Source organism: Capra hircus, chromosome 18 (genome assembly GCF_001704415.2).
Source record: "Capra hircus breed San Clemente chromosome 18, ASM170441v1, whole genome shotgun sequence".
In the NCBI taxonomy this organism is placed as follows: Eukaryota; Metazoa; Chordata; class Mammalia; order Artiodactyla; family Bovidae; genus Capra; species Capra hircus.
Window position 1 is genome coordinate 57022569 of NC_030825.1, and position 24509 is coordinate 57047077.

At 51.1% G+C, this 24509-nt stretch overlaps 1 protein-coding gene across 1 annotated transcript in view; it reads left to right on the forward strand.

Annotated features, from left to right (window-relative positions):
- Window positions 1-22821, forward strand: part of PRR12 (proline rich 12) — a 29422-nt gene extending 6601 nt beyond the window's left edge. Inside the window, exons 5-14 of the mRNA XM_018062794.1 lie at window positions 305-971; window positions 2881-3320; window positions 13622-13738; window positions 13956-14089; window positions 14393-14865; window positions 19469-19594; window positions 19689-19786; window positions 21140-21286; window positions 21541-21636; window positions 21837-22821. Of these exons, the coding sequence (XP_017918283.1) occupies window positions 305-971; window positions 2881-3320; window positions 13622-13738; window positions 13956-14089; window positions 14393-14865; window positions 19469-19594; window positions 19689-19786; window positions 21140-21286; window positions 21541-21636; window positions 21837-21983 (2445 nt within the window). The 3' untranslated portion in view covers window positions 21984-22821. The remainder of the gene's footprint in view (window positions 1-304; window positions 972-2880; window positions 3321-13621; window positions 13739-13955; window positions 14090-14392; window positions 14866-19468; window positions 19595-19688; window positions 19787-21139; window positions 21287-21540; window positions 21637-21836) is intronic.

The window sequence follows — 24509 nt, forward strand, 5'->3', positions numbered from 1 at the left end:
GTGCTTGTTTTCTTAGGTTTTAGGTCCCGCAGGACTATAGATTGTGAGAGTCCTGGGTTCCTGAGTCGTGTGGGAGGGGGTCAGTGAGTAATGAGGGAGGAATATCAGTCCTGTCATTCTGGAATCTGAGCAAAAGGGTCTGTGGGCTTGCGTTCCAGGTCTGCAGGCTGAGAATGCTGAGAATTTGAACTTCATAGTCTTAAGCAGGGAGACGCCTGGGGCCCCAGACTCCTGAGTCAGAGGGAGGAGGGAACTTAGGGGCTGGGACACGTGGGCTCTGACTGCCCACTGCCCCCACATCTAGATCAAGCTGTCTGTGCCCAAGGCCGGCGAGGGTCTGGGAGCCTCCTCGGGTGATGCCGTGTCGGGAGCTGACCACAACAGCCTGGACTCCAGCCTCACTCGGGAGAAGATTGAGGCCAAGATCAAGGAGGTGGAGGAGAAGCAGCCTGAGATGAAGTCCGGCTTCATGGCTTCATTCCTAGACTTTCTCAAGTCAGGCAAGCGCCATCCACCACTCTACCAGGCTGGCCTGACACCCCCGCTCAGCCCCCCTAAGAGTGTGCCGCCCACTGTGCCGGCCCGGGGCCTGCCTCCCCAGCCCCCCACCGCCCCCACTGTGCCACACCCCCCACCCGCCAGCGCCTTTGGGCTGGGGGGCGCGCTGGAGGCTGCAGAGAGCGAGGGGCTGGGGCTCGGCTGCCCTTCGCCCTGTAAGCGGCTGGACGAGGAGCTGAAGCGGAACCTGGAGACCCTGCCCTCCTTCTCCTCCGATGAGGAAGACTCTGTTGCCAAGAACCGGGACCTCCAGGAGAGCATCTCCTCAGCCATCTCTGCTCTCGATGACCCGCCGCTGGCCGGGCCTAAGGACGCCTCCACTCCGGATGGGCCCCCCTTGGCTGCAGAGGCTGTGGTCCCCGGGCCACCCCCGCTCCCGGGGCTCCCCACCGCCAGCAGCAGTGGCACACCTGGTAAGAGCTGGGAAGGGAGTCTGTGGGGGCAGGCCAGGGATTCCCCAAGATTCAGGGCTCAGGTCTGATGGTATAGATTACACACTGGTCAGCATAGGTTATAAGTGATGGGGACAGGTGGGTGACAGGGTCGGAGAGAGCCTTTAATACTGATGAGGGGACATGGGATGTGAGAAGATCTCTAGGGGTTAGAGATTTATGACAGAGGACAGAAAAGGGTCTGGGGGAGCAGACAGACTTGCAGAGGGTTGGTTAAAGAAACAGGCCTCAGCAACGACTAGTCAGATCGTGGGGTGTGGGGCATCAGGAAAGGCTAGGGGTACAGTCAGGTCTGAATGGCATTCAGTCCTGAGAGGGCGTGTTGGACAAAATTTCAGGGGCTTTGATAGGGGCATTGGGGATGAAAGAGATGAGGTTTGGGGGAGGGTGTTTGGAGCAGTGAATGAGGAGGCTTGGGTGCTCAGAGGAATCTTACGGAATGGTGACGTCTTCTGGAAGGTGGGAAATGGGGAGTAAGACAGTGAGAGACTAAAAGGAAAGCATCAGGGAAGAGATAGGAAACACTGGCAAGTTCTATGCAGAGTGTCTGGATCGGCTGTAATGGGAGAGCATCACAGGAAGCGAGGGCCTTGGAAGGGTCAGGAAGGCTCACGGCTAAGGACCCAAGGATGGATCAAAAGCAGTTTGAGGAGTCAGGAGATCTCAAGGCGTTGGGCTGGGCGGGTGGGGATGTTTCAAATATCATGGGTGTTTAACAGGAAAGAGGGCATTGACAATTCGAGAGTGAAGAGCAGGCTGAGGAAAGGAAAGCAAAGGGGAGAGCTTGGATAGAGGAGGATGAAATCTCTGAGCAGATAAGGAACAGATATACAGAGGGGATGACCCAGGAATCAGGAGGGACACTAACGAATGGAAAGTAAGCACAAGACTGGGGCCCCAAAACAGCAAAGGTAATTCTGGACTACAGTGGACTCTGGGAGCCCATTTCAGGGGCTCAGAATCCCCACTGGAGTTTCAGGGCGGGGTGCTGGTGTGGCAGAAGGATTGCTGGGGAGCTGAGTGGCAATAAGGAAGGGGCCGAGGGGCTGTTGGCACAGGGAGGGACATTCAGGGACAAGAGCAGAGGTGCTGGGATGGCGAATGCTCTTCAGAGACTGGGGGGCAGGGCAGGGCCAGAAGATTTGTAGGGGCCAGGCTAGGGAGCCAGGAGGGGGCTTTGATGGGACCAGAGAGGCCTCCTGGCCATTGTGGTAGGGGACACTGAGTAATGCAGAACTGCCCTATGACACTGGGGGTCTGCGGAGACCGGGCGAAGATGAGGACCAGAGTGGCGTGTCTGCCTGAATGCCTAGTTGATCAGTCATGTCTGACTCTTTGTGATCCCCTGGACTTAGCCCGCCAGGCTCCTCTGTCCATGGGGATTCACCAGGCAAGAATACTGGAGTGGGTTGCCGTGCCCTCCTCCAGGGATCTGCCCAACCCAGGATCAAACCCAGGTCTCCCGCGTTGCAGATGGATTATTTACCATCTGAGCCACCAGGGAAGCCCATTCGGACATTGGAAAGAGGAGTTAAAGGAACGGGGGCTTCTTGTGGGTGTCAGGGGACGGGGTGGGTGTTGAAGGTCAGGGAGAGGACAGTGAGTGGGTCAGACAGGACCCTCTTTGAAGGAGGAGAAAGGGCAACAGAAGAGGAATCGGAAGGAGATGGAGGGGGGTTGGGGCCAGAGATGGTTGTTAGGTGAAGAGCTCAGTTTGATCAGGAGGGATGTTGGGGTACAGGACAGGAAGAGGACTGTGTTAGGACCCCCCCAGAATAGGCTGAGAGACTTTTCACCGTCAGCAGGTAACAAGTTTGGTGGGGGGGTGGGTGGAGGGGGTGCTCCAGCCCTGATGCCCTTCTCGCCCCAGAGCCCCCGCTGCTGGAGGAGAAGCCCCCGCCCTCGCCGCCTCCCGCCCCGACACCGCAGCCGCCGCCCCCACCGCCAGTCCTGCCCTCTCCACCCCCGCTGGTGGCCCCCGCACCCAGCTCGCCGCCGCCACCGCCCGCTCCCGCCCCGCCGGCCCTGCCGTCGCCACCCGCCCCCGTGCCCGCACCGCCACCGCCGCCGCCGCTGCCACCACCGCAGCCGGCCGCCGTGCCCCCGCCGCCGCCCCCGGAGGAGCCCGCCGCCCCGTCCCCCGAGGACCCGGAGCCACCTGACGCCCGGCCCCTGCACCTGGCCAAGAAGCAGGAGACGGCGGCCGTGTGCGGGGAGACAGACGAGGAGGCGGGTGAGAGCGGCGGGGAGGGCATCTTCCGCGAGCGCGACGAGTTCGTCATCCGCGCTGAGGACATCCCTTCTCTCAAGGTGAGCCCCCCGCCCCGGCGTCGCGGAGGACCAGCGAGCCTGCTGCCTCGGCTGCTGGAGCGTTCGCTGAGCGCTTGTTGGATGACAGGCCCGGTGCTGGGGGCTGCATGTACCGCGGTGGCGGGGCCTGCCCCCCTGCACCTCCTGAGACCCGTGGCGGGGCAGGCGGATGGGACCCGCTGGTCAGTGTGGAGGATCCCGGCCTCTGAGCTGTTACTCGGGTGTGTAGGCGCATGTCAGCGGTAAATAGGGTGAAATGATTGTTGGCAGTTTTTCCGCATACTCTTGCTGTGAGTGTTAGGGTCATACTGAGGGACAAAGCTGAAGCGGGAGCTTCTAACACAAGCTGAGGGGTGCTGTAAAGGCTACTTGTCACTTACAGGTGGAAAGGTGAGGTATTGATCTGACCCGTACCTTTGAAAACACACACCTGTACAGTCACAGCTGATGGTTTGGGAATGCCTGTGTGTCAGGCCACATCTTAAGCCCATTTTTTTGTTTTTTTGGCCGCACCACAGGGCATGTAGGATCTTAGTTCTGTGACCAGGGATGGAGCCTGTGCCCTTTGCAGTGGAAGCAGTCGTAACCACTGGAACACCAGGGAAGTCTGTTAAATACTCTATATACACCAGCCCATTTACTATTTCCAGTTACTTTATACAGGGATTGGAGCACTATGACACACACACACACACACACACACACACCCCCACACACCCACCCCACCTGGTTTTGGAAATTAAATTTTATTGGCACATGGCCCCGCCCATTTATTTACATATCATATACATAGGCCGCTTTTCCCATCCAATAGCAGAGTGGGGTATTTGCAGCAGAGCTGAGCTGACCCACAAATCCCAAAATACTTCTTGTCTACTTAGAGAAAAAGTGTACTGACCTCTCCTGTGGTCATTTGTTCATTGAATAAGGTAATTGCATCAGAGGGTTAATGTCAGTGCTTGATAAAGGTTTCCCTGGTGGCTCAGAGGTTAAAGCGTCTGCCCGTAATGCGGGAGACCTGGGTTCGATCCCTGGGTTGGGAAGATCCCCTGGAGAAGGAAATGGCAACCCACTCCAGTATTCTTGCCTGGAGAATCCCATGGACTGAGGAGCCTGGTGGGTTGCAATCCATGGGGTCACAAAGAGTCGGACACGACTGAGTGACTTGACTGACTGACTTTTGATAAGGGTAGATGAATTCAGATGCCTGTGTGGTGGACTGAGTGACTTGACTGACTGACTTTTGATAAGGGTAGGTGAATTCAGATGCCTGTGTGGTGGACTGAGTGACTTGACTGACTGACTGACTTTTGATAAGGGTAGGTGAATTCAGATGCCTGTGTGGTGCTTCTCACAGGGCATGGGCTAGAAGGAGTTCTCAGTAGGTCAGCAAGCCATGACGGCCCTAGTCAAGAGACCAAAGGCTAAGTAAAGCCATTCTTCCTGTTGGTTACTGTCACTGACTGGATATTCACTAGGGGGCAGGAACCTTGTATCTTAACTTTAATTTCACCTTGGGTGTTGTTTCTTGTCAGTTACAGATAGAGAGGTTGTGGAATGCATTCATTATAAAGAAAGACACTATTATTATACTTTGTTACTAAGAGTGTGTTTCGGGAGATGAGCTTAATGTGCTTTTTCCTATGTTGTTTTCACTTTATTTTATTATGGAAAGAGTAGAGCAAATAGACCCCACTCCAGTACTCTTGCCTGGAAAATGCCATGGATGGAGGAGTGTGGAAGGCTGCCGTCCATGGGATGGCTAAGAGTTGGACACGACTGAGAGATTTCACTTTCACTTTTCACTTTCATGCACTGGAGAAGGAAATGGCAACCCACGGCCAGTGTTCTTGCCTGGAGAATCCCAGGGATGGGAGAGCCTGGTGGGCTGCAGTCTCTGGGGTCACACAGAGTCGGACACGACTGAAGCGACTCAGCAGCAGCAGCAGCAGCAGAGCAAATAAAGAGTAGGGGGGCTGTGTGTATCCATCACTCAGCTTTTACCTTATCACCTTTTTGTTGGTCCTGCTTCCTTTCCATCCTGGCATTCTTTTTCTGCTCCTTTCTTGTTTTGGGATCTTAGTTCCCCAACCAAGCATCAAACCCATGTTCCGTGTATTGGACATGCAGAGTCTTAACCACTGGACCACCAGGAAGGTTCCACCATTCTACCTCCTTCGCCCCATCCCGACAATCCCAGGCTCTGTGTCTTCTCACCCATTGTTTTATCGTCTTCATATCATGGTATTTGATAACATACAAAAGAACATTCACAAGAGATATGTAAGTGGTAAAGCAGAATGAATGCTTGAGTGACCTCTCACATCCCCACCCCTCCTCCAGCGATGGGACCATTCCCAATGCCTGGAGTCTCAGTGCCCTCCCCGCCCGGTCCTCCCACCTCCCTCACGTGCTCACTCTGCTAGTGCCCTGTGTACGTCGTTTCATTTGACGTCAAGATTTCTGAGACTCTTTGGCCATCAGCTGGGACAAGCGATGATGTCAAATGAACAGCAGTGATGGGAATTGCTACCAGTTCTCAGGGGATAGGATTTTTTTTTTTTTTGGTTTATTTTTGGTTGCACTGGCCTTTCTTTGCTGCACGTGGGCTTTCTCTAGTTGTGGCTGTCTTGTTGTGGAGCATGGGCTCTGGAGCTCAGGGTCACCAGTTGTGGAACATGGGCTTAGTTGCTCCGTGACATGTAGGATCTTCCTGGACCAGGGATCAAACCCGGGTCCCATGCATTGGCAGGTGAATTCTTAACCACTGGGCCACCAGGGAAGTCCAGGGGTTAGGAGTCGGGATCTATCACATTCAGGATTTAATTTGTTTTTTTTTTCTTTAATCATGATAACTGATACATATCATGAAGTTTATCATTTTAACCATTCTTTTTCCTTGAGGGGGGCCATGCCACACCATATGTGGGATCTTAGTTCCCTGACCAAGGATTGAACCCACTCACCCCCTGCAGTGGAAGCACTGAGTCTTAACCACTGGGCTACCAGGGAAGTCCTCGTTTTAACCATTCTTAAGTGTACCATTCAGTGGCATGAAGTGTTTTCACATTGTCATGCAAACCATCGCCCCACTTGTAAATTTTATCTTTATAATCACTTTCTTTATAAGGATTACTATCCTTCTTTTACAGGGAAGGAAACTGAGGCTCAGAGCATTAAAGTGGCTTTTCCAGGCTTTTGCAGCTTGGGACCTGGATACAGTTACTGGCTCTGGGAGCCCACACTCTCAGCACCAGGGTCAGCTGTTCTCTCTGGGTATTACAATTCTAGCAAACACTGGTAGTGCCTCTGGGCACCCAGTACTGGACCAGATGAGCCAAACTCTGGGACCCTGACCATCCTCAGTATACAGATGAGGAAATTCACATTCAGGGTGAGGGAATCATTTGGCTGGCGAGTGCCAAGCCAGGATTGGAGCCAGGGCCATCTGATACCACCTCCCAGCTGGCATGGGGCAGGGAGGGGGCCAGCCAAGGACTCAGATGCTTAAAATACAACTCGGGTATGTGTTCTGATGGGGAACTCAGAGCGCCAGGATTGAGCCACTCGTGCAGATGAGGACTTGTTCGTGTCTCTGGATTCCAGGTGGGCTGGCAGCATGGTTATTAAGAGCCCAGCTTTGGCGCAAAACTCATTGTCTTGAATCTGTGCCACTTTCAAGCTGGACTAGGGTTTGACTGCCCTGAGCCTCAGTTTCCTCATCTGTAAAATGGGAGCTGACTGTGTTAGAATTCCTTCATATAATGCGAGGACTCAGGTTTTACAGCCTGTCCGGTGTTCTGACTGTGGGTGGCGTGTCGAAAGCACCCTGTAAAGTTTGCTTCTGGGACTTCCCTAGCGGTCCAGCGGTTAAGACACCACACTCTCAGTGCAGGGGCCACAGATTCTATCCCGGGTCAGATAGCAGATCCCACATGCCTTATGGCCACACAGCCAAATAAAAACAAAACCGAACTTTGCTTCTGTTATTCATCTCAGTGATCTTGGGCAAATCTCTAACATAGAGCTTGGCAAACTTTTTTTGTGAAAGGCTAGAGACCTGGGCTTGATCCCTGGGTTGGGAAGATCCTGTGGAGCAGGGCATGACCACCCACTCCAGTATTCTTGCCTGGAGAATCCCAGGGACAGAGGAGCCTGGCAGGCTATCATCCATGGGGTTGCAAAGAATCAGACACGACTGAGTGGCTAAGCACAGCACACAGATAATAAATACTTTAAGCTTCGCAAGCTGCTTACGGTGTCTGCCAGGTATTCTTTTGGTTTTGTTTGTTTTTTGATTTTCTTTTTCACAATCTTTTAAAGTAGAAACCATTCTTAACTCATAGATTTATAGAAATGGGCCACTGGCCATAGTTTATGGTAAAACAAGGGCAGCCCAGTAGAAATAATCATACGAGCCATGTTCCTCAGTTCAAATTTTCTTACATCTACACTTCTTTAAAAAATTTTAAAAGACGTGTGAGGTTAGCCATAGGGTTTTCTTTAACCCAGTACATCTGAAATATTTAGTTTCTGGACAGTTTAGGAAGAGTTAGTGAGTTGTTCTACGGTCTTTCTTGTTTACCAAGTCTTTGAAATCCAGACTGTATTTTACACTTACAGAACATTGATTCAGATGAACTGTGTTTCAAGTGCTCAAGAGCCACGTGTGGGGAGGGCTTACTGAACTGGACAGTGTAGGGTTAACAGCCCTCTCTGCTTCAGCTTCCCCACCTGTAAAATGAGCATGAGAATATTAACTCCCAGTCCTTAGGAATGTTGAAGATTTATCAGGAGCTGATCTCTGAGCATGTAAGTTTATTGGATGGAGAAAAGTATGTGGAGGGCAGTCCAGGCAGAGGGAATAGTCTGCAAAGGCCCTGTGGTGAGGCATGTCTCTGTGATGTGTTGGGATGGAAGCAAGGGCTTAAGTGGCTGGACAGCAGGAGCCGAGGCTGAGAAGGTGGGCAGAGTCCAGATCATGCTGGGGTGAGATCAGGGGGTGCCTGCTTGAGAATCTGCTCTGGGTTGTCTGGCTGCTTCTCTGCCCTGGCCAGCAGGGAGGTGGCCGGGAAACTGCAGTCCTGTTGACAGTCTGTCCACTGCCTTAGTTCTGTGACACAGACTCCCCTGTGTCTGAACCTGTAGCTTTCTCGCTAATGGCCAAGCTGGGTGCCTCTACCTTACTCATATCCTGCTGCTTACTCCCCTTGTCTCAGCTTTGTCACCATTCAGATTCCCAGAAGACAGTCTGATTGGTCCAGCACAGCATTTGAAGTAAAGATGAGCTTCATGATGTGTCTGCTGATTGGCTGCCCTTGTCAGGTCTCCTCCAATCAGCTGTGGCTTCTATTGAATAGGGGCCATGGGTGGGGCAACTTTCCACTTAGGGGAAGTAGGTGTGGTCTGGGATTTGAATGACATGGGGAAAGAAAGGAAAGACGTGGCTTTGGGACTAACGGACCTTGGTTGGGGAGAAGGCAAGGAGGATGTCTCCAGGGCCTGGATGATTGGGGGATGGTGGGATCCTGGGAGGAAGAGTGGTTTGGGGAAAGAAGCCAAGCCCAATCGGGATGTGGTGAGTTGAGGGCCCCACGTCCAGTTAAGAGAAATAGCTGGCTCCTTAGAGAAAGGAGATTGGCAGTGGCAAGAGACAGAGGAAGAGGTGCTCTGATGGATTTTTTCAAAAACATCTGAGAACTGGAACAAGGAACATTGTATCCACAATGAGAGGGAGAAAAAGGCACCCCTAGTCAGGGGCCCCTGCATATTCAGAGACTTGAAAGTCAGAGAGTCTGGGCTTTGGGTGCTGAGCTTTGAGGACCACCCCAGGATGGCCTGGAGTGGGAGAAAGGAAAGGAAACTGAGGCAGTCTCTGTGCCAGACTGTGGAATCTGCTTTGGGGGCCCTGGTGGAAGGTTTTGGAGCAGGCAGGATGTGAATCAATTTTTCAGTCCTTGAAAAGGATTGGAAATAGACTTTTTGATCTTTGGGCTTCTGACCTGAGGAGCCAGGAGTGAGGATTGAAAACTGTGGTATCCTTGGGGAAAGCACTTGGGGTGAGAGGTTCACAGCCCTGTCTCATCCTGCCTCCTCCTTTTTTTTTTTTTTTCCGTTTCTGCCTCATTTTCTCCAATAAGATTCCAGCCAAGAACCTCTCTGGCCCTCATTTTCATTTGGTTATTTTAACTCCTCCTTTCTGTTCCCCTGGCTGATGTGAAGGATACAAAAATTCGTGGATGTGAAAACATTTGACCAAAAACCAAGAGTAGATAACCAGTACGTGGCGTTCAGGCTTCTGAGCTGCAGCTGCTGTCAGTGGCAGACATCACTAACTGATCCCAGCACGTGCTGCTCCTGAGCCTAGTGCTCAGGGCAGCCATAATCAATCCATTGGCATTATCATCTGAGTCCTGTTTATCACTTGACTGTGGATTCTTTGGATGCCAGGGCTTGCCCGTCATTCATCTCTGGGTTATCACAAAGCCCAGTGCATATTTCCCACTGTGTCCTTATTCTTTACTTACTGATGCCTGTCAGTTGCTCTTTTCTAGAGCCATAGCTGTCTTACACATTACCTGGCAGTCCCTGGTCATCAGCCAGCCCCTTCAAGGGAGACGCAGCCTCATTTAGGTGTCACTTCTTCAAGGAAGCATTCGTGGATTGAGCCTGAGTCCAGAGTCCTTCTAGGCTTCTGGGACACCTGCCATCAGCACATTTATTACTCGTGCTGTTATTTTTTTTTATGCCCAAGCCTGGTTCCCAGGTACCCCTCTTACTCCCTGAGATCAGATTCTGGGCCTGACATCCTTTGTTCTCAGTGCCCTACTGGGATACATAAGCCTTGGGTTTGGGGATGGGGGTCTAAGTATGCTAAGGGGAGTGTGGATTAGGGAGCCTTTGTGTCACTGTCCAGCCCTGCAGTGGACAGGCTGGTGAAATAAATGGTCTCAGGTAACCTGCCACGTGTCTTTTCTAGGCACAAGCCACTACTTCACCCTGTTTTGTTTCTTTGCTTGTCTTATTATGTCTGTAATGACGACCCCGAAAAAGGCTTTGTCAGCCTTGTTCTCTGCCGTACCATGGTCCCCATCACCATATCTCAAAGATGGTGGGTGCATGAGTGCTCAGATCCTGTCTTTTCCTTGAGTCATGCAGATGGCTTGTTCCAGAATAGATTCAGGGAACTAGATCTGGTAGACAGAGTGCTTGAAGAACTATGGATGGAGGTTCCTAACACTGTATAAGAGACAGTGACCAAAACTATCCCAAAGAAAAAGAAGTGGAAGAAGGCAAAGTGGTTCTCCGAGCAGATCTTACAAATAACAGAAAAGAAGCGAAAGGCGGAGGAGAAAGGGAAAGATACATCAACTGAATGCAGAGCTCCAGAAAATAGCAAGGAGAAATAAGAAAGCCTTCTTAGTGAACAATGCAAAGAAACAGGAAAACAATAGAATGGGAAAGACCAGAGATCTCTTCAAGAAAATTGGAGATACCAAGGGAGCATTTCATGCGAGGATGGTCACAATAAAGGACAGAAACAGCAAGGACCTATCAGAAGCAGAAGAGATTAAGAAGAGGTGGCAAGAATACATGAAGAACTATACAAAAAAAGGTCTTAATAACCTGGATAACCACAATGATGTAGTCACTCATCTAGAGCCAGACATCCTGGAGTGTGAAGTCAAGTGGGCCTTAGGAAGCATCGCTCTGAACAAAGCTAGTGGAGGTGATGGAATTCCAGTTGAGCTATTTAAAAATCCTAAAAGATGATGCTGTGAAAGTGCTGCACTCAATATGTCAGCAAATTTGAAGAAAACAGCAGGGTTGGAAAAGGACAGTTTTCATTCCAAAGAAAGTTTAAACTACTGTACAATTGTGCTCATTTCATATGCTAGCAAGGTATTGCTCAAAAACCTTCAAGCTAGGCTCCAAACAGTACGTGAACTGAGAACTTTCAGATGTACAAACTGGATATAGAAAAGGCAAAGGAACCAGAGATCAAACTGCCAACATCTGTTGGATCATAGAAAAAGTAAGGGAATTCAAGAAAAATATCTACTTCTGCTTCATTGACTATGCTAAAGCCTTTGAGTGTGTGGATCACCACAGACTGTGGAAAATTCTTAAAGTGATGGGAATACCAGACCACCTTAACTGCCTCCTGAGAAACGTATATGCAGGTCAAGTTAGAACTGTACACGGAATGATAGACTCCTTCAAAATTGAGACAGGAGTTCATCAAGGCTGTATATTGTCACCCTGCTTATTTAGCTTATATGCAGAGTACATCATATGAAGTGCCAGGCTGAGAGAATCACAAGTGGGACTCGAGATTGCCAGGAGAAGTATTGGCAACCTCAGATATGCAGGTGATACCTAATGGCAGAAAGCAAAGAGGAACTAGAGAGCCTCTTGATGAGAGTGAAAGAAGGGAGTGAAAAATCTGGCTTAAAAGTCAACATTCAGAAAACTAAGATCGTGGTATTTGGTCCCATCACTTCCTGGCAAATACATGGGGAAAAAGTGGAAATAGTGACAGATTTTATTTTCTTGGGCTCCAAAATCACTTTGTACAGTGACTGCAGCCAGGAAATTAAAAGGCATTTGCTCCTTGGAAGGAAAGCTATGACAAACCTAGACAGAGTATTAAAAAGCAGAGACGTCATTTTGCTGACAAAGGTCCATCTAGTCAAAGCTATGGTTTTTCCAGTAGTCATGTACAGATGTGAGAGTTGGACCATAAAGAAGGCTGAGTGCTAAAGAATTGTTGTTTTCAAATTGTGGTGCTGGAGAAGAGTCTTGAGAGTCCCTTGGACTGCAGGACTGCAAGGAGATCAATCCAGTCCATCCTAAAGAAAATCAACCCTGAATACTCATTGGAAGGACTGATGCTGAAGCTGAAACTTCAGTACTTTGACCACCTGATTTGAAAAGCCAAGTCACTGGAAAAGACTCTGATGCTGGGAAAGACTGAGGGCAAGAGAAGAGGGCAACAGAGGATGAGATGGTTGGATGGCATCAACGACACAATGGACATGAGTTTGAGCAAGCTCCGGGAGATGGTGAAGGACGGGGAACCCTGGCGTGCTGCAGTCCATGGGGTGGCAAAGAGCTGGATATGACTGAACGACAACAACAATCACACCATAAAGCTATGATAAGTAAAACCTGGTAGCACAGAATGAACAGCCTATTTGTAACAACGTGAGTGGAACTAGAGATTATCGTACTGAGTGAAGTAAGTCAGAAAGACGAATACCACGTGAAAACACTTGGATGTGGAATCTGCAATACGACACGAATGAACTTAACTACAAAGCAGAAACAGACTCACAGACATAGAGAGCGGACTTGTGATTGCCAAGGGGGTGGGGGGTGCGGAGGGAAGGATGGGGAGTCTGGGATTACCAGATGTAAACTGTTGTATATAGGATGGGTAAACTACATTGTATAGCACAGGGAACTATATTCAGTATCCTGTGATAAACCATAATGGGAGAGAATATAAAAAAGAAAATGTATAACTGAGTCACTTTGCTGTATAGCAGAAATTAGTGCAACATTGTAAATCAACTATACTTCAATACAATGAAACAGACGAAAAACAATAGAATGAACAGCCCAGTTGGAAATACACATTGTCCTCAGTGGTTCAGTTCAGGATTTTCCAATTTGGTGGTGATGCAAACGCAATATGCATTTGATTTTGAATTCTTTTCTATTGCTGGGCTAATGATACATGCTTTGATACTCTTGTGATGGTGGGCAAGTAGCAGGGAGCAACAGAAACCTCCAGTTCATGGTCAGCCACGCAGTTAATCACAAGGGTAAACAAGTGATATACTTTACTTTCAAGCCTCCCGTGTCTAGACAACCATTCTGTTTTTTACTTTCAGTCCAGTATTCAATAAATTACATGAGATACTTTACAGTTTATTATAAAATAGGTTTTGTGTTAGATGACTTAGTGTTCTGAGAACGCTTAAGGCAGGCTGGGCGAAGCTATGCTGTATGATGTATTTAGGTGTATTCGGTTTATTGGGAGGGAACTCCATGGCAAGTCAGAGAAGTTCTGTGTTGGGTGAGCTGTAGGAAGGCAGGGCAAGATTCAAGCTGCAGCCCCAGAGCTGAGCGCATCAGGATGCCAAAGATACCCATCAGCTGGGTCTTCGTTGATTCTTGTTGACGACGATATCTTTTCTCTTAAGGGGGTGTGGAGGGAGGAGAGAGGTCAGGAATTGGGTCTGGAAGGGCCGGGGTGGGGGTTGACCCTGCGGTCTTGCTGTGCCCCTCCTCAGCTGGCCTTGCAGACTGGGCGTGAGCCCCCACCCATCTGGCGAGTCCAGAAGGCGCTGCTGCAGAAATTCACTCCAGAGATCAAGGATGGACAGCGACAGTTTTGTGCCACCAGTAATGTGAGCCTGTGGAGGAGAGCGAGGGCCAGGGGCGGGGGGAGCCGGGGGCCCCCTCACACATGACTCTGATTTGCTGTGGGTCTAAGAGGCGTCCAGAAGCTGCTCTCCACCCCCTGGCAGGCTCCTGCGGTAGTGCAGGGCGGGGCTGGGAGTTCAGGGTGTTGGGCTGCCCATCTGCAGGGGACGGAGTTCTTCACGTGCTCCTTTCCTTTCGTAGTATTTGGGGTACTTCGGGGACGCCAAAAACCGGTACCAGCGCCTGTACGTCAAGTTCCTGGAAAACGTCAACAAGAAGGATTACGTGAGGGTCTGTGCTCGGAAACCTTGGCACCGGCCCCCAGTGCCTGTCAGGTACCTTGGAGGCCGCGGGGCAGGTCGTAGGCGGGGCCAACAGGCCTAGGGGTGAAACATACTAAGATATTGACATGACATAAGATGAACCATTTTAAAGTACAAAATGCTTGAAACCAAGAGTCGGGAAGGGGGTGCAGAGACCCTGAGAGTGGGGGCCTCAGAGAGATGGGGACAGAAACCAACCCCGTAAGAGTCTGTGCTTTCAGCTGTGGGCTAGGTAGTGGGGGCCGGGGTACCCCAAGGGGGACAATTTGGGTTTCGGGGGCTGCTGAGCACAGTCCCATCTATGTCTCCTTCCAGGCGCTCTGGGCAGGCCAAGGGTCCCATGTCCGCTGGGGGTAGCTCCGCACCGCCCCCCAAGGCCCCGGTACCACCTCCTAAGCCCGAGAACCCTGACAAAATGACATCCGAGAAGCCCCCCGAGCAGACGACTGACACGGCCGTGCCTGAGCCCCCTGCCCCCGCGAAGCCGTCGCCACCACGGCCCGTTGAGAAGGAAAAGGAGAAAGAGAGGGCAACGCGCGCAGAACGGCCGCTGCGGGGCGAGCGGGGCATGGGTGGCCGGCAGATTCGGCCGGATCGGAACCTTACCACGGGCCAGCCCGCCACCTCTCGGCTGCCCAAGTCCCGACCCACCAAGGTGAAGGCCGAGCCGCCCCCCAAGAAGAGGAAGAAGTGGCTGAAGGAGGCGGCGGGCAACGCCTCGGCGGGCGGGGGCCCACCGGGCAGCTCCTCAGACTCGGAGTCGTCCCCCGGGGCCCCCAGCGAGGACGGTAAGGCCATCGGCAGCTGTGGGGCTGGTGGGGAGGCGACCCTGTGGTTTTCAGAAAGAGGCATGGGTCATTATTATACAGAGGACTCCAGGCAGCATCAGCAGACAGTCATGGTAGTAATGAGTTAAAAATCATAGCCATAGCTGACGGTTATCTGGCACCTAACCACGTGACAGGCTGTCCCATAAGTTGTTTATACATGTTAACTTGCTTGATTTTTTACCGTGGCCCTATGAAGTAGATACTCCATATTATCCTCAAATACAGGTGAGCAAACTGACGTGGAGAGAGTTCAGCACAGCTGGGTGTGGAATCCCACCTGAGTTGGCTTGCGTCCAGCAGAGTCTCAGGCTGTGTTTCCACACTGTTTTGTCTCAGAACAGGCACGTTCTGGGGCTTCCCAGGTGGCTCAGTGGGTAAAGAATCTGCCTGCAGTGCAGGAGACCTAAGAGACGGGTTCAATCCCTGGGTCGGGAAGATCCCATGGAGGACAGCACAGCAGCCCACTCCGCTATTCTTGCCTGTAGAATCCCATCGACAGAGGAGCCTGGAGGGCTATAGTCCATAGAGTTGCAAAGAGTCCAAGAGTTGGAAGTTGCAAAGAATTGACTGAAGCATCTGAGCATGCACACGCGTAAGCAGGTTCTGAGGAGGACTGGGGACCAGCATCTGTCCTGGAAGCCCAGAGACAGTGGTGTTCCCTATGACCTGCTGGGTGACTCTAGGAAGCGGTTGGCAGCACCTCAGTGACCTCACCTGTAAAATGGGTTAATAATAAAGTCAAGTGGGTATTCACAGTAAAGCATGTACGAGGGTACTCGACTATAGTGGGCACCAGATGGGAGCTCCATTGCTTAGAATGATGTCTGGTTTATTATGACAGTAACAACAAAAATATATGTGCACATATGTATAAAAATATAATAGCTGACTTAGTGCTTTTAAGTGACAGGCATCATTTTAAGAATTTTACACATTGGCTCATTTCACCTTTAGATAAACCCTGTGGGGTTAGGTACTTTAGAATTCTCATTTCATTTAAAAATATTTATTATTTATTTGGCTGCGCCAGGGTTTGGTTGTGGCATGTGGGATCTTAGTTCCCCAGCCAGAGTGCGAGCCCAGGCCCCCTACAATGGGAGTCTTAGCCACTGGACCACCAGGGAAGTCCCTATTCTCATTTTATTTTCAACAGTTTTTTAATTAATTAATTAATTTATTATCCTCATTTTAAAGATGAGAACACTGAGGCCCTGGGAGGTGCCGTGACTTGCCCAAGGTCACCTACTCTTTCAGGTGTAATACAGGGGTAGCTGTTTTAATGGAGGCTAAATATACAGCTAGTCAGTCAAATGAGAGAGATGGAGTTAATTCTCTTTCCATCGAAGTCCTGATGAAGTAGATCTGTGGAGAATAAGAGGCTCCTCTCAAGGTTGTCCAGGTCCGGGTTTCTTTTCCTCTTGTTGCTCTGCCGCCCCTAAGCTTGTTGTCGTCAAGCACGTGGTGGGAGGCATAGCTCAGCAGCCCCACAGCTACAGTCCTGCCAGTAGGAAAGGACCCAAAGGTAGGGGTATGACTGACCTTTCAGCTCAGGGCCAGATCTGGGGATGGCCCACATCCTGTCTGCTCGTTATCCCACTGGCCAGAACTCGTCACATGGCCACATCTAGCTGCAAAGGAGCCTGGGTAATCCAGTCTTCTGTGGGTGGTGGGCTCATTCTGACCAGGTGGAAGCCCCTTGGCTGGTTACAGCTGGGTCAGGGGAAGATGCTGGCAAGGGAGGAGCTTAACCAAAGGCCCAGATTTGCAGGACTTTTATTTCTTAAAACAGTTTTATACATCTAATTCATGTACCGTGTGGCTCACCCATTGAAAAGCCATAATTGTTTGACTTTTAGCATAGTCAGAGCTGTGTATCCATCTAGCAATCAACTACTTTAGAGTATTTTCATTGCCCCTGAAAGACACCCTGCTTCCTTTGTCCATCACTTCCCTTACTCCCCTTCTTCATCCCTAAGCAACCAGTAATTTACTAATTTCTGTAGATTTGCGTATTCTGTATATTTCATTGTAAGGGGTATCACACGATGGGCACTCCTGAAGGACTAGCATCTTTGCTTAGCGTGTTTTTGATGTTCGTCCATGTTGTAGTGTGTATCAGTACTTCATTCTTTTTTTTTTAAATTGAACTACAGTTGATTTACAATACTAGTTTCAGGTGTATAATATAGTGATTCAATATGTTTATAGATTATACTCCATTTAAAGTTATTATAAAATATTGGCTATGTTTCCGATGCTTGTACACGATATCCCTGTAGCTTATTTATTATTATACTTAGTTGTTTATAGTATTTCATTCTTTCTTATGGCCAAATACTATTCCATAGCTTGGATATGCCACATTTTATTTATTCATGGACTAGTTGATGGGCATTTGGGCTGTTTTCCACTTTTTGGCTGCTGCTGCTGTGAACCTATGTGGACAGCCCAGAATTTTCTGAACCTATGAAATGGGAGAAACTAAATTCTACACCCTTTGGGGAAGCTGCTCCCCAGCCAAGGGTCAGTATCTTTCTCTCAGTCTGGTTCTTTGTCCATTCACCCCATTTCACCAGGAGCCCCTCCAGGGCAGGGTGAGCCTGACTCCTGTCTGGATGCCCTGAAGGTTCTGCCCAGACAAGGAGACCTCAGAGCAACCCTCTCACTGGTCTAAGCCTGGTGACTCTCTTTGTGCTAGAAGCTGATGTGTCTCCTTGGATTCACAATGAAAGTTCTAAGAAGGGGCTGTACCCTCTCTCCCTTCCCTTAGTCCACTCTCAATCTGGCTTTCTCAGCCCCTTTCTGCAGATGTTAGTTGAATACCTACTATGTGCCATGAACTGAGGGTTCTAACAGCGCACAGAGTAGACAAAAGCATGTATCCCCATGGGAGTTTAGTCTCTCTGGGGGAGTCGATCAGATAAAGATGTTATGTAATAGAATTTATGTAATAGAATTTCATAGAAAACTATGAAAAATCATCAGTGTAAGGCTGGGTGGGATTAAGGGCAGTAGAGAAAAATAAACCTGGTAAACAGGATCCGAGTGGGATCCTGGGTGATTATTTTCTGGAGAGGGGGGAGTGGGGGAAGGTTTCTGGAAGTGACATTGGAGCCAAGCTCTGAATGCAGCAGGGCTGGGGTGGTGTGACATTAGGGGAGAGAACATTCTGGACTGGGCGTGTCTGAGGATCAGGAAAGAGGCCAGGCGCTGGAGGAAGTGAGGGCAGAGAAGGAACAAGACCAGATCCTGGAGAGACAAGGAACTTGGGACTTTGCAGCCCTACTGGCAGGATTTTATCTCGAGCGAGACAGGAGCCATAGGAAGGTTCAGGCCGAGGCTTGACGGGGGTCTGACTTCTGCTGCCAGGTCGTCACTCTGGGCTCTTGAAACCGCTGTCAGCGAGGACCGTCCATGTGGATAAATCAGGCGGCCATTTCTCAGGCCTCTTCCTAAGGGATTTTTTGGGATCTTAAGAACATGCATGGGCCTCCTGCTTCTGTTTTCTCCCCACTGCTCCTTGAGTTGCTAGTGGGTGTCCCTCCAGTGCTATCCTTGGGGGATTCTCTGGTTAGGACTCTGAGGTTTCACCACAGGGGCCCGGGTACCATCCCTGGTCAGGTAACTAAGATCCCATGAGCCAGGTAGACGGTCTTCCATCTTGTTGCTTGACCTTCCGTCAAGCAACTTGGCAGGCTCCCTCCACTTCCGTGAGCCTCAGACTCCTATCTTTACCCTGGCCACCCTCCCAGCTTACCCCCAACCCACTCCCAGAGTTCACGGAGCAGGTCCTAGTCTCTGTATCTCAGATGCGGCCCCACTAGCCACCTGCTCACCAGGCCAGACCCTCCAGGCCCCTCCCTCACCTCTGCAGCTTGGAAACCCCCAGTCCCACCCCTCTGACCCCAGCTGCCCCCACCACCACTGCCCTGTCCCACAGCCCTGGCCCAGACACTGGCCCTTCTGCCCCTCAAAATCTCTGTACCTGTCCCTCCAGCCCCATCCCCGCCTTGTTCTTTCTCAGCTGCTCCATTGCCCTGGCCTCTGGTCTCTCCCTCCGATCCATCAACATGGCCTCAGAAAGCTTGCTCTCCAATTGCCTTCACCCTTCCCTGCTCACAGCTCTCTCCCATGGCTCCCTAGGATGCCTCCCTAAAAAAGCCCCTGCCCTTTGCCCCTCATTTTGGAGGCCCCACGTGGTCTGGCCTACACTAACCTTTGCAGTCTCAGTTCCCACCTCTTCCCTCAATCTTGCCCTTTGTGATCTGATCTCTTGAACTTGATTCACCGGTTTGGAAACCAATTCTGCTGCTGCTTTAGACTTTACAGAAATTTCATGGAACTGGTCAAACACAAAGGTCACCGACCTGGAATTCTCTCTCTGATCTCAAGGTTTGATGCTTGTGTGACCTTTAATAGCCTTCCCTGACTTGCCAGGCTGAGCTCGTGATGGTACCTGTGATTTACCCTTAGAGTTTATTGTTCTGGTATTGGAGAGTCTTCCCTCAGCGGACTCAGAAGTTAGAATAATGGATCCATGTCTTCTTTTCTTCCCCTCCAGAGCGGGCAGTACCTGGGCGTCTGCTGAAAACCCGGGCGATGCGGGAAATGTACCGGAGCTACGTGGAGATGCTGGTGAGCACGGCACTTGACCCAGACATGATCCAGGCCCTGGAGGACACACATGGTAAGTGAACCCAGACCCTTAACCCCTGCTTTCCTCCCACCGTGTATCATTGTGGGGCTAAGCTCTTCTGATGATGTCCCTCCTCCCCTTTCAGATGAGCTGTACCTCCCACCCATGCGGAAGATTGATGGCCTCCTGAATGAGCACAAGAAAAAAGTCCTGAAGCGGCTGTCGCTGAGCCCAGCCCTGCAGGTGCTTGGGGGGCTGGGCAAGCGGTTTCTGGGACTCAGAGCTCAGGCCCAGAGGAGACACGTGCCCATCAGCCACTGTGCTTCTTCCCATAGCTTTGGGCCCTGGAGGGGGCGATCGTTGGAAGGCTCAGGCTTGGCCAGGAGAATAGTGGAAGGCTGAGATGTTCCATGGGGACCTCTGGGCCCAGCATCCCCGTCCACCCAGATAGAGACAAGCTGGGATGGCCTGGAGGGGTCACTGTCAAGGTCTGGGCTGGGCTGCTGGGCAGGCCCAGCAGAGCGTGGTTATGGAGTACAAATTTGGGGACAAAAGGTGAACTAGGGCCTGGACCCAGGGCTCGCTGGGGCAGAGTGTTGAGCAGATTCTGATGGCTTCTCTTGTCAACATAATTCAGGCTCTTTGAATTTCAGGCTCGAGCATGAAGTTGTCTATGTAATTTCCCTTCTGGGATGGGAAGTTAGGGTGGCTCCGGAAGTTCTGGGAGATAACACTAATCTGGCTCTGAGAATTCTGATGGGGATGTTACTGTGGTGCTGAGAATTGGGCTGTAAAATATCAGGATGGCTCAGAATTCAGCCATGGAATGTTAGTCTGGCCCTGAAGGTTCGTGGGGGGCGAATGTTAGTCTAGTTCTGAGAATTCTGGGATGGATTTTAGGCTAGCTCTAAAAATTCTTATTGCGATATTAGCCTGACTATGAAAACATGGGGTAATCTGGTTCAGGAACTCTGGGTGGGATGTCAGGGTGACTCTGAGAATCCTGGGATTGACTATTCGTCTGGCTCTGAGAAGACAGGGCTGGGTGTTGTGCTAGGATTAAAAATTCCGCTGTAATGGGAATTCCCTGTGGTCCAGTGTTAAGGACTCCACGCTTTCACTGATGAGTACACAGGTTCAATCCCTGGTCAGGGAACTAAGATCCTGTAAGTCTTGTTGGCATGCCCCCCTCTCCAAAAAAAAAGAAATTTACATGGTAGAACATTAGGGTAGGTCTGAGCATTATGGGATGGAATATGAGTCTGGTTGTATAATTCTGTGGTGGATGTTAGGGATTCTGGGTTTCAGGCCAACTCAGAGTTTTGAGTAGGACTTGCAAGTGACTCTGAAAGCTTGGGTGGGATGTTAGCAGTCTCAGGAAGGCCTGGGCTCGGCCACAGAGCGCATGATAAGGGTCACCAGCCTGGCCTAGGTTTCTGCTGTCCTTGGAGGAAACCGAGATGCTTGTGTCTCTTCTGACGGGTTTTCTGGGTGAAACCCAGGCATCTGACACTGGGAATCTGAGAACCGGGGAGGTGGGTGGGTCTGGGGTGGGCGGGTCCAAGGAGGTTCCCCTGACCCACCGGATTCCTGCAGGACGCCCTGCACACGTTCCCCCAGCTGCAAGTGGAGCAGAGTGGGGAGGGCTCCCCTGAGGAGGGGGCCGTGCGGCTGCGGCCAGCCGGGGAACCCTACAACCGCAAGACGCTCAGCAAGCTCAAGAGGAGCGTGGTCCGAGCCCAGGTGCGAAGGGTAACCGGAGAGGCGGGGCCTTGACGGGAAGGTGGGGGGACAGGGGCGGGGCCCAGACTGGAGGTGTGTGGGTCAGGGGCGGGGCCCAGACTGGAGGTGTGTGGGTCAGGGGCGGGGCCTGGACTGGAGGTGTGTGGGTCAGGGGCGGGGCCTGAGAGGGAAGGCGGGATTGGGGCGGGGCGTGGAAGGAGGGGCTGCCTCATGCTGGGCAGGGTGGCTGAGGCCTCTCCACTCCACTTGCCCAGGAGTTCAAGGTTGAACTGGACAAATCGGGATACTACACGCTCTACCACTCACTCCACCACTATAAGTACCACACCTTCCTGCGCTGCCGGGACCAGGTGAGCCCACGCACGCCCCCGCACGTATCACTCTGGGATTCTGCCCATCACAGGCTCCTGGCTGGACCATGGCAGTCCAGGTCCCCGACCCATCTTCCCTCAGACCCAGGAGTCCCACTCCCAGCCCCCTTCTCCCTGAGACACTGACCCCGAGGCCCCCAGCCCCCTCCCACCCCAGATCTACGTTTAATCCCCTGCAGACCCTGGCCATCGAGGGCGGCGCAGAGGACCTAGGCCAGGAGGAGGTAGTCCAGCAGTGCATGCGGAATCAGCCGTGGCTGGAACAGCTCTTTGACTCCTTCAGCGACCTGCTGGCCCAAGCACAGGCCCACAGCCGCTGCGGGTGACCCCACCCTGGCCTGGGAGGGGCCACCTCCTCCATGAACCGAGAATGGGGACAGAACTGTGCCCTCAGGAGTTAACCCCTGGGCCCCGTTGCTGGGGAAGGGGGGGGGGTCATTGGTCAGGGTGTGTTTGTGCTGCCCCCGCAGGGCAGGGTTCAAAGTTTGACTCCCCCCACCTCCCAAGCCCTCTCCACTCCCTCCCCTTTCCTCCCACTGTCGGGTGTACAGAGAAATTATTTATATATATGTATAAATGTCTATTTAGTAACGGTTTCCCTCCCCCGCCTTGCCCCGATCCCCCCTCCATGGCCATAGCCCCAGCCCCCTCCACCTTGTACATAATGTATAGGAAAAGTCTATGTATGGTTGAGGGGGGCGGGCGGCTTCAGAGAGCTGGGGGACCCCTTTCCCCCTCCCCGCAAGCCCTCCCTCACAGGCCAAGATCTTTGCTAAAGGCCATTCCCTCCCCAGGGCATTTGGCGTCGGGTGGGAGGGGGAAAACGCATCTTGTTAATTATTTTTAATCTTATTTATTGTACATACCTGGGGCGGGGGTCTGGGGAGGTGGAGGGGGGAGAAGGGTCCCCTCCCTTTACCCCTCCCACTCCTTTTCTACTGCGATTTGTCTGTGTCTGCCCCCTCCACCCCCATCCCCTTGTCATCTGGATGTGGTTCTATTTTTTATCAGTCTCTTCTCTCCTCCTCCCTCTCTCTAACCCCTCTGCTCCCATCTCCCCACCACCCTTCGTCTCTTGCTCTTTCTTGGGCTTCTGTACAACTCAACTTGTATACACTGTGTACACACAACCAGCCAAACGAAAACCCAACGGCAAACACTTTATCGGCTGGCTGGAGTGCCTCTGTCCTGCGACGTGGCGGGGCGGGGGGTGGGGGGTGGCTGGCATGGGCAGAGTCTGGAATCTGGAATGTGGCTTTTCTAGAGCCCTGGAAGGTGGTTGGGCTGGGGTCACTGTTTTCCATTATGTCTTGCTGTGTTAACAAATTAGCCCACCCCAAAACTTAATACCTTGAAAACAACAAACATTTATATCATAGGGTTTCTGAGTTCAGGAATTTGGGAGCCAGTTAGTTGGGTGGTATTAGGGTCAGTCGTGAGGGTGCAGCCCTCATGGGTTTGACTGGGGTTGAAGGATCTGCTTTAAGGTGGCTCACTCATGTGGCTCTTGGCTGGAGGCCTCAGTTGCTTGCCGTGTGGACTGTGCCATAGGATGGCTTAAGAGTCTTCCAGACGTGACAGCTGGCTTCCCCCAGAGTGCATGATTGAAAGGAGAGATCAAGGAGAAGGCCACTTAATCTTTACGTCCTAAACTCAGACACTGTACTCCACTGCTGCTGCCACACTGTTCATTAGAGGAGGGTCATTAAGCCCAGCACACACTTAAGGAGGGGAATCAAGCTCTACTTTGTGAAGGGGAAAGTATATGAATTTGGGGTGTTACCTTTAGACCAGTCCAGGCTGTGATGGGTGTCAGTAGTTAACCAGGTTTCTCTTGGCTCCCAAGGCTTGAGGGTTCTTGAACTTGAAGTAAGGGTTCCAGGGTGAACCCTGGAACTGTAAGATCCTAAGTGGGTTGGCATTTTAGAGGTCAGCCTGCAGAGTTGAATGTGAATTCCTGTATTTTCACACCTCCCTGGAATCCTCAAAGAGCTGGTAGAGATGTAGACTCGGGTTCTTTCTCAGCCCTGAGTCAGAACCCATTTTTAAAATAAAATCCTGGGAGGATTCTAATCTGTGTTCAAGTTTCAGGAACAATGTTCTAGAATAAGAATAAGAGTGTTACCAATTTGGAGGTCAACTGGTGTCTTCTAGAACCCAGCCTATAAGGTAGTGAGTAAGCCATTGTTCTAGATCGCAAACGCATCCTCAAAAGGAGACCATTGGTATTTTAGAACTCTGGAGTCAGTGTTGAGGGTGGCTGGTCAAGGGGTAGAGACCCAACAGGAAGTGTAAGGTGGATTATCAGCATTCTAGATTCTCCTCCAGATGAAGCTGAGGAAGAAGCCCTCTTCTAGAACCTTGGATATTGGCTAGATCATAACCAATGTGATAAGTTCTAGAGACCTGGTTTTATAGAATAGAGGTCTGCTAGTAACATCTGAGGACCATGACAGAGTGAATGATGAGCCATTTACTTTCTAGAATCATGGAATTAAGATGAGTCATCAGTGTCCTTGAACTCTGACCTATAGCAAATGAGTGCAGCCTCTGTGAGGGAGTCACACTTCTCGACTCTGGGCTGCTGATGTCAAATTGGGACCAAAGGTCCCTGGATTGTCCCAGAGTAGAGATCCAGGGTAGAATTTGGAAATGTTCAGAAGGTGACCTGCGGAGGCAGTATCATCCCTTTGGGGACAGAATTACCTTGTGGTTAGCCTTCAAAATTCAGCTGTCCAAATTCCTATATCAGCTCCAGTACTGACCAGACAGGTTGGATAATAGCCTCTACCCTCAGCTTTATTATCTGTAAAATGGGCTTCTGTCAAGACAAAGGACAGCTATTTGTTTGA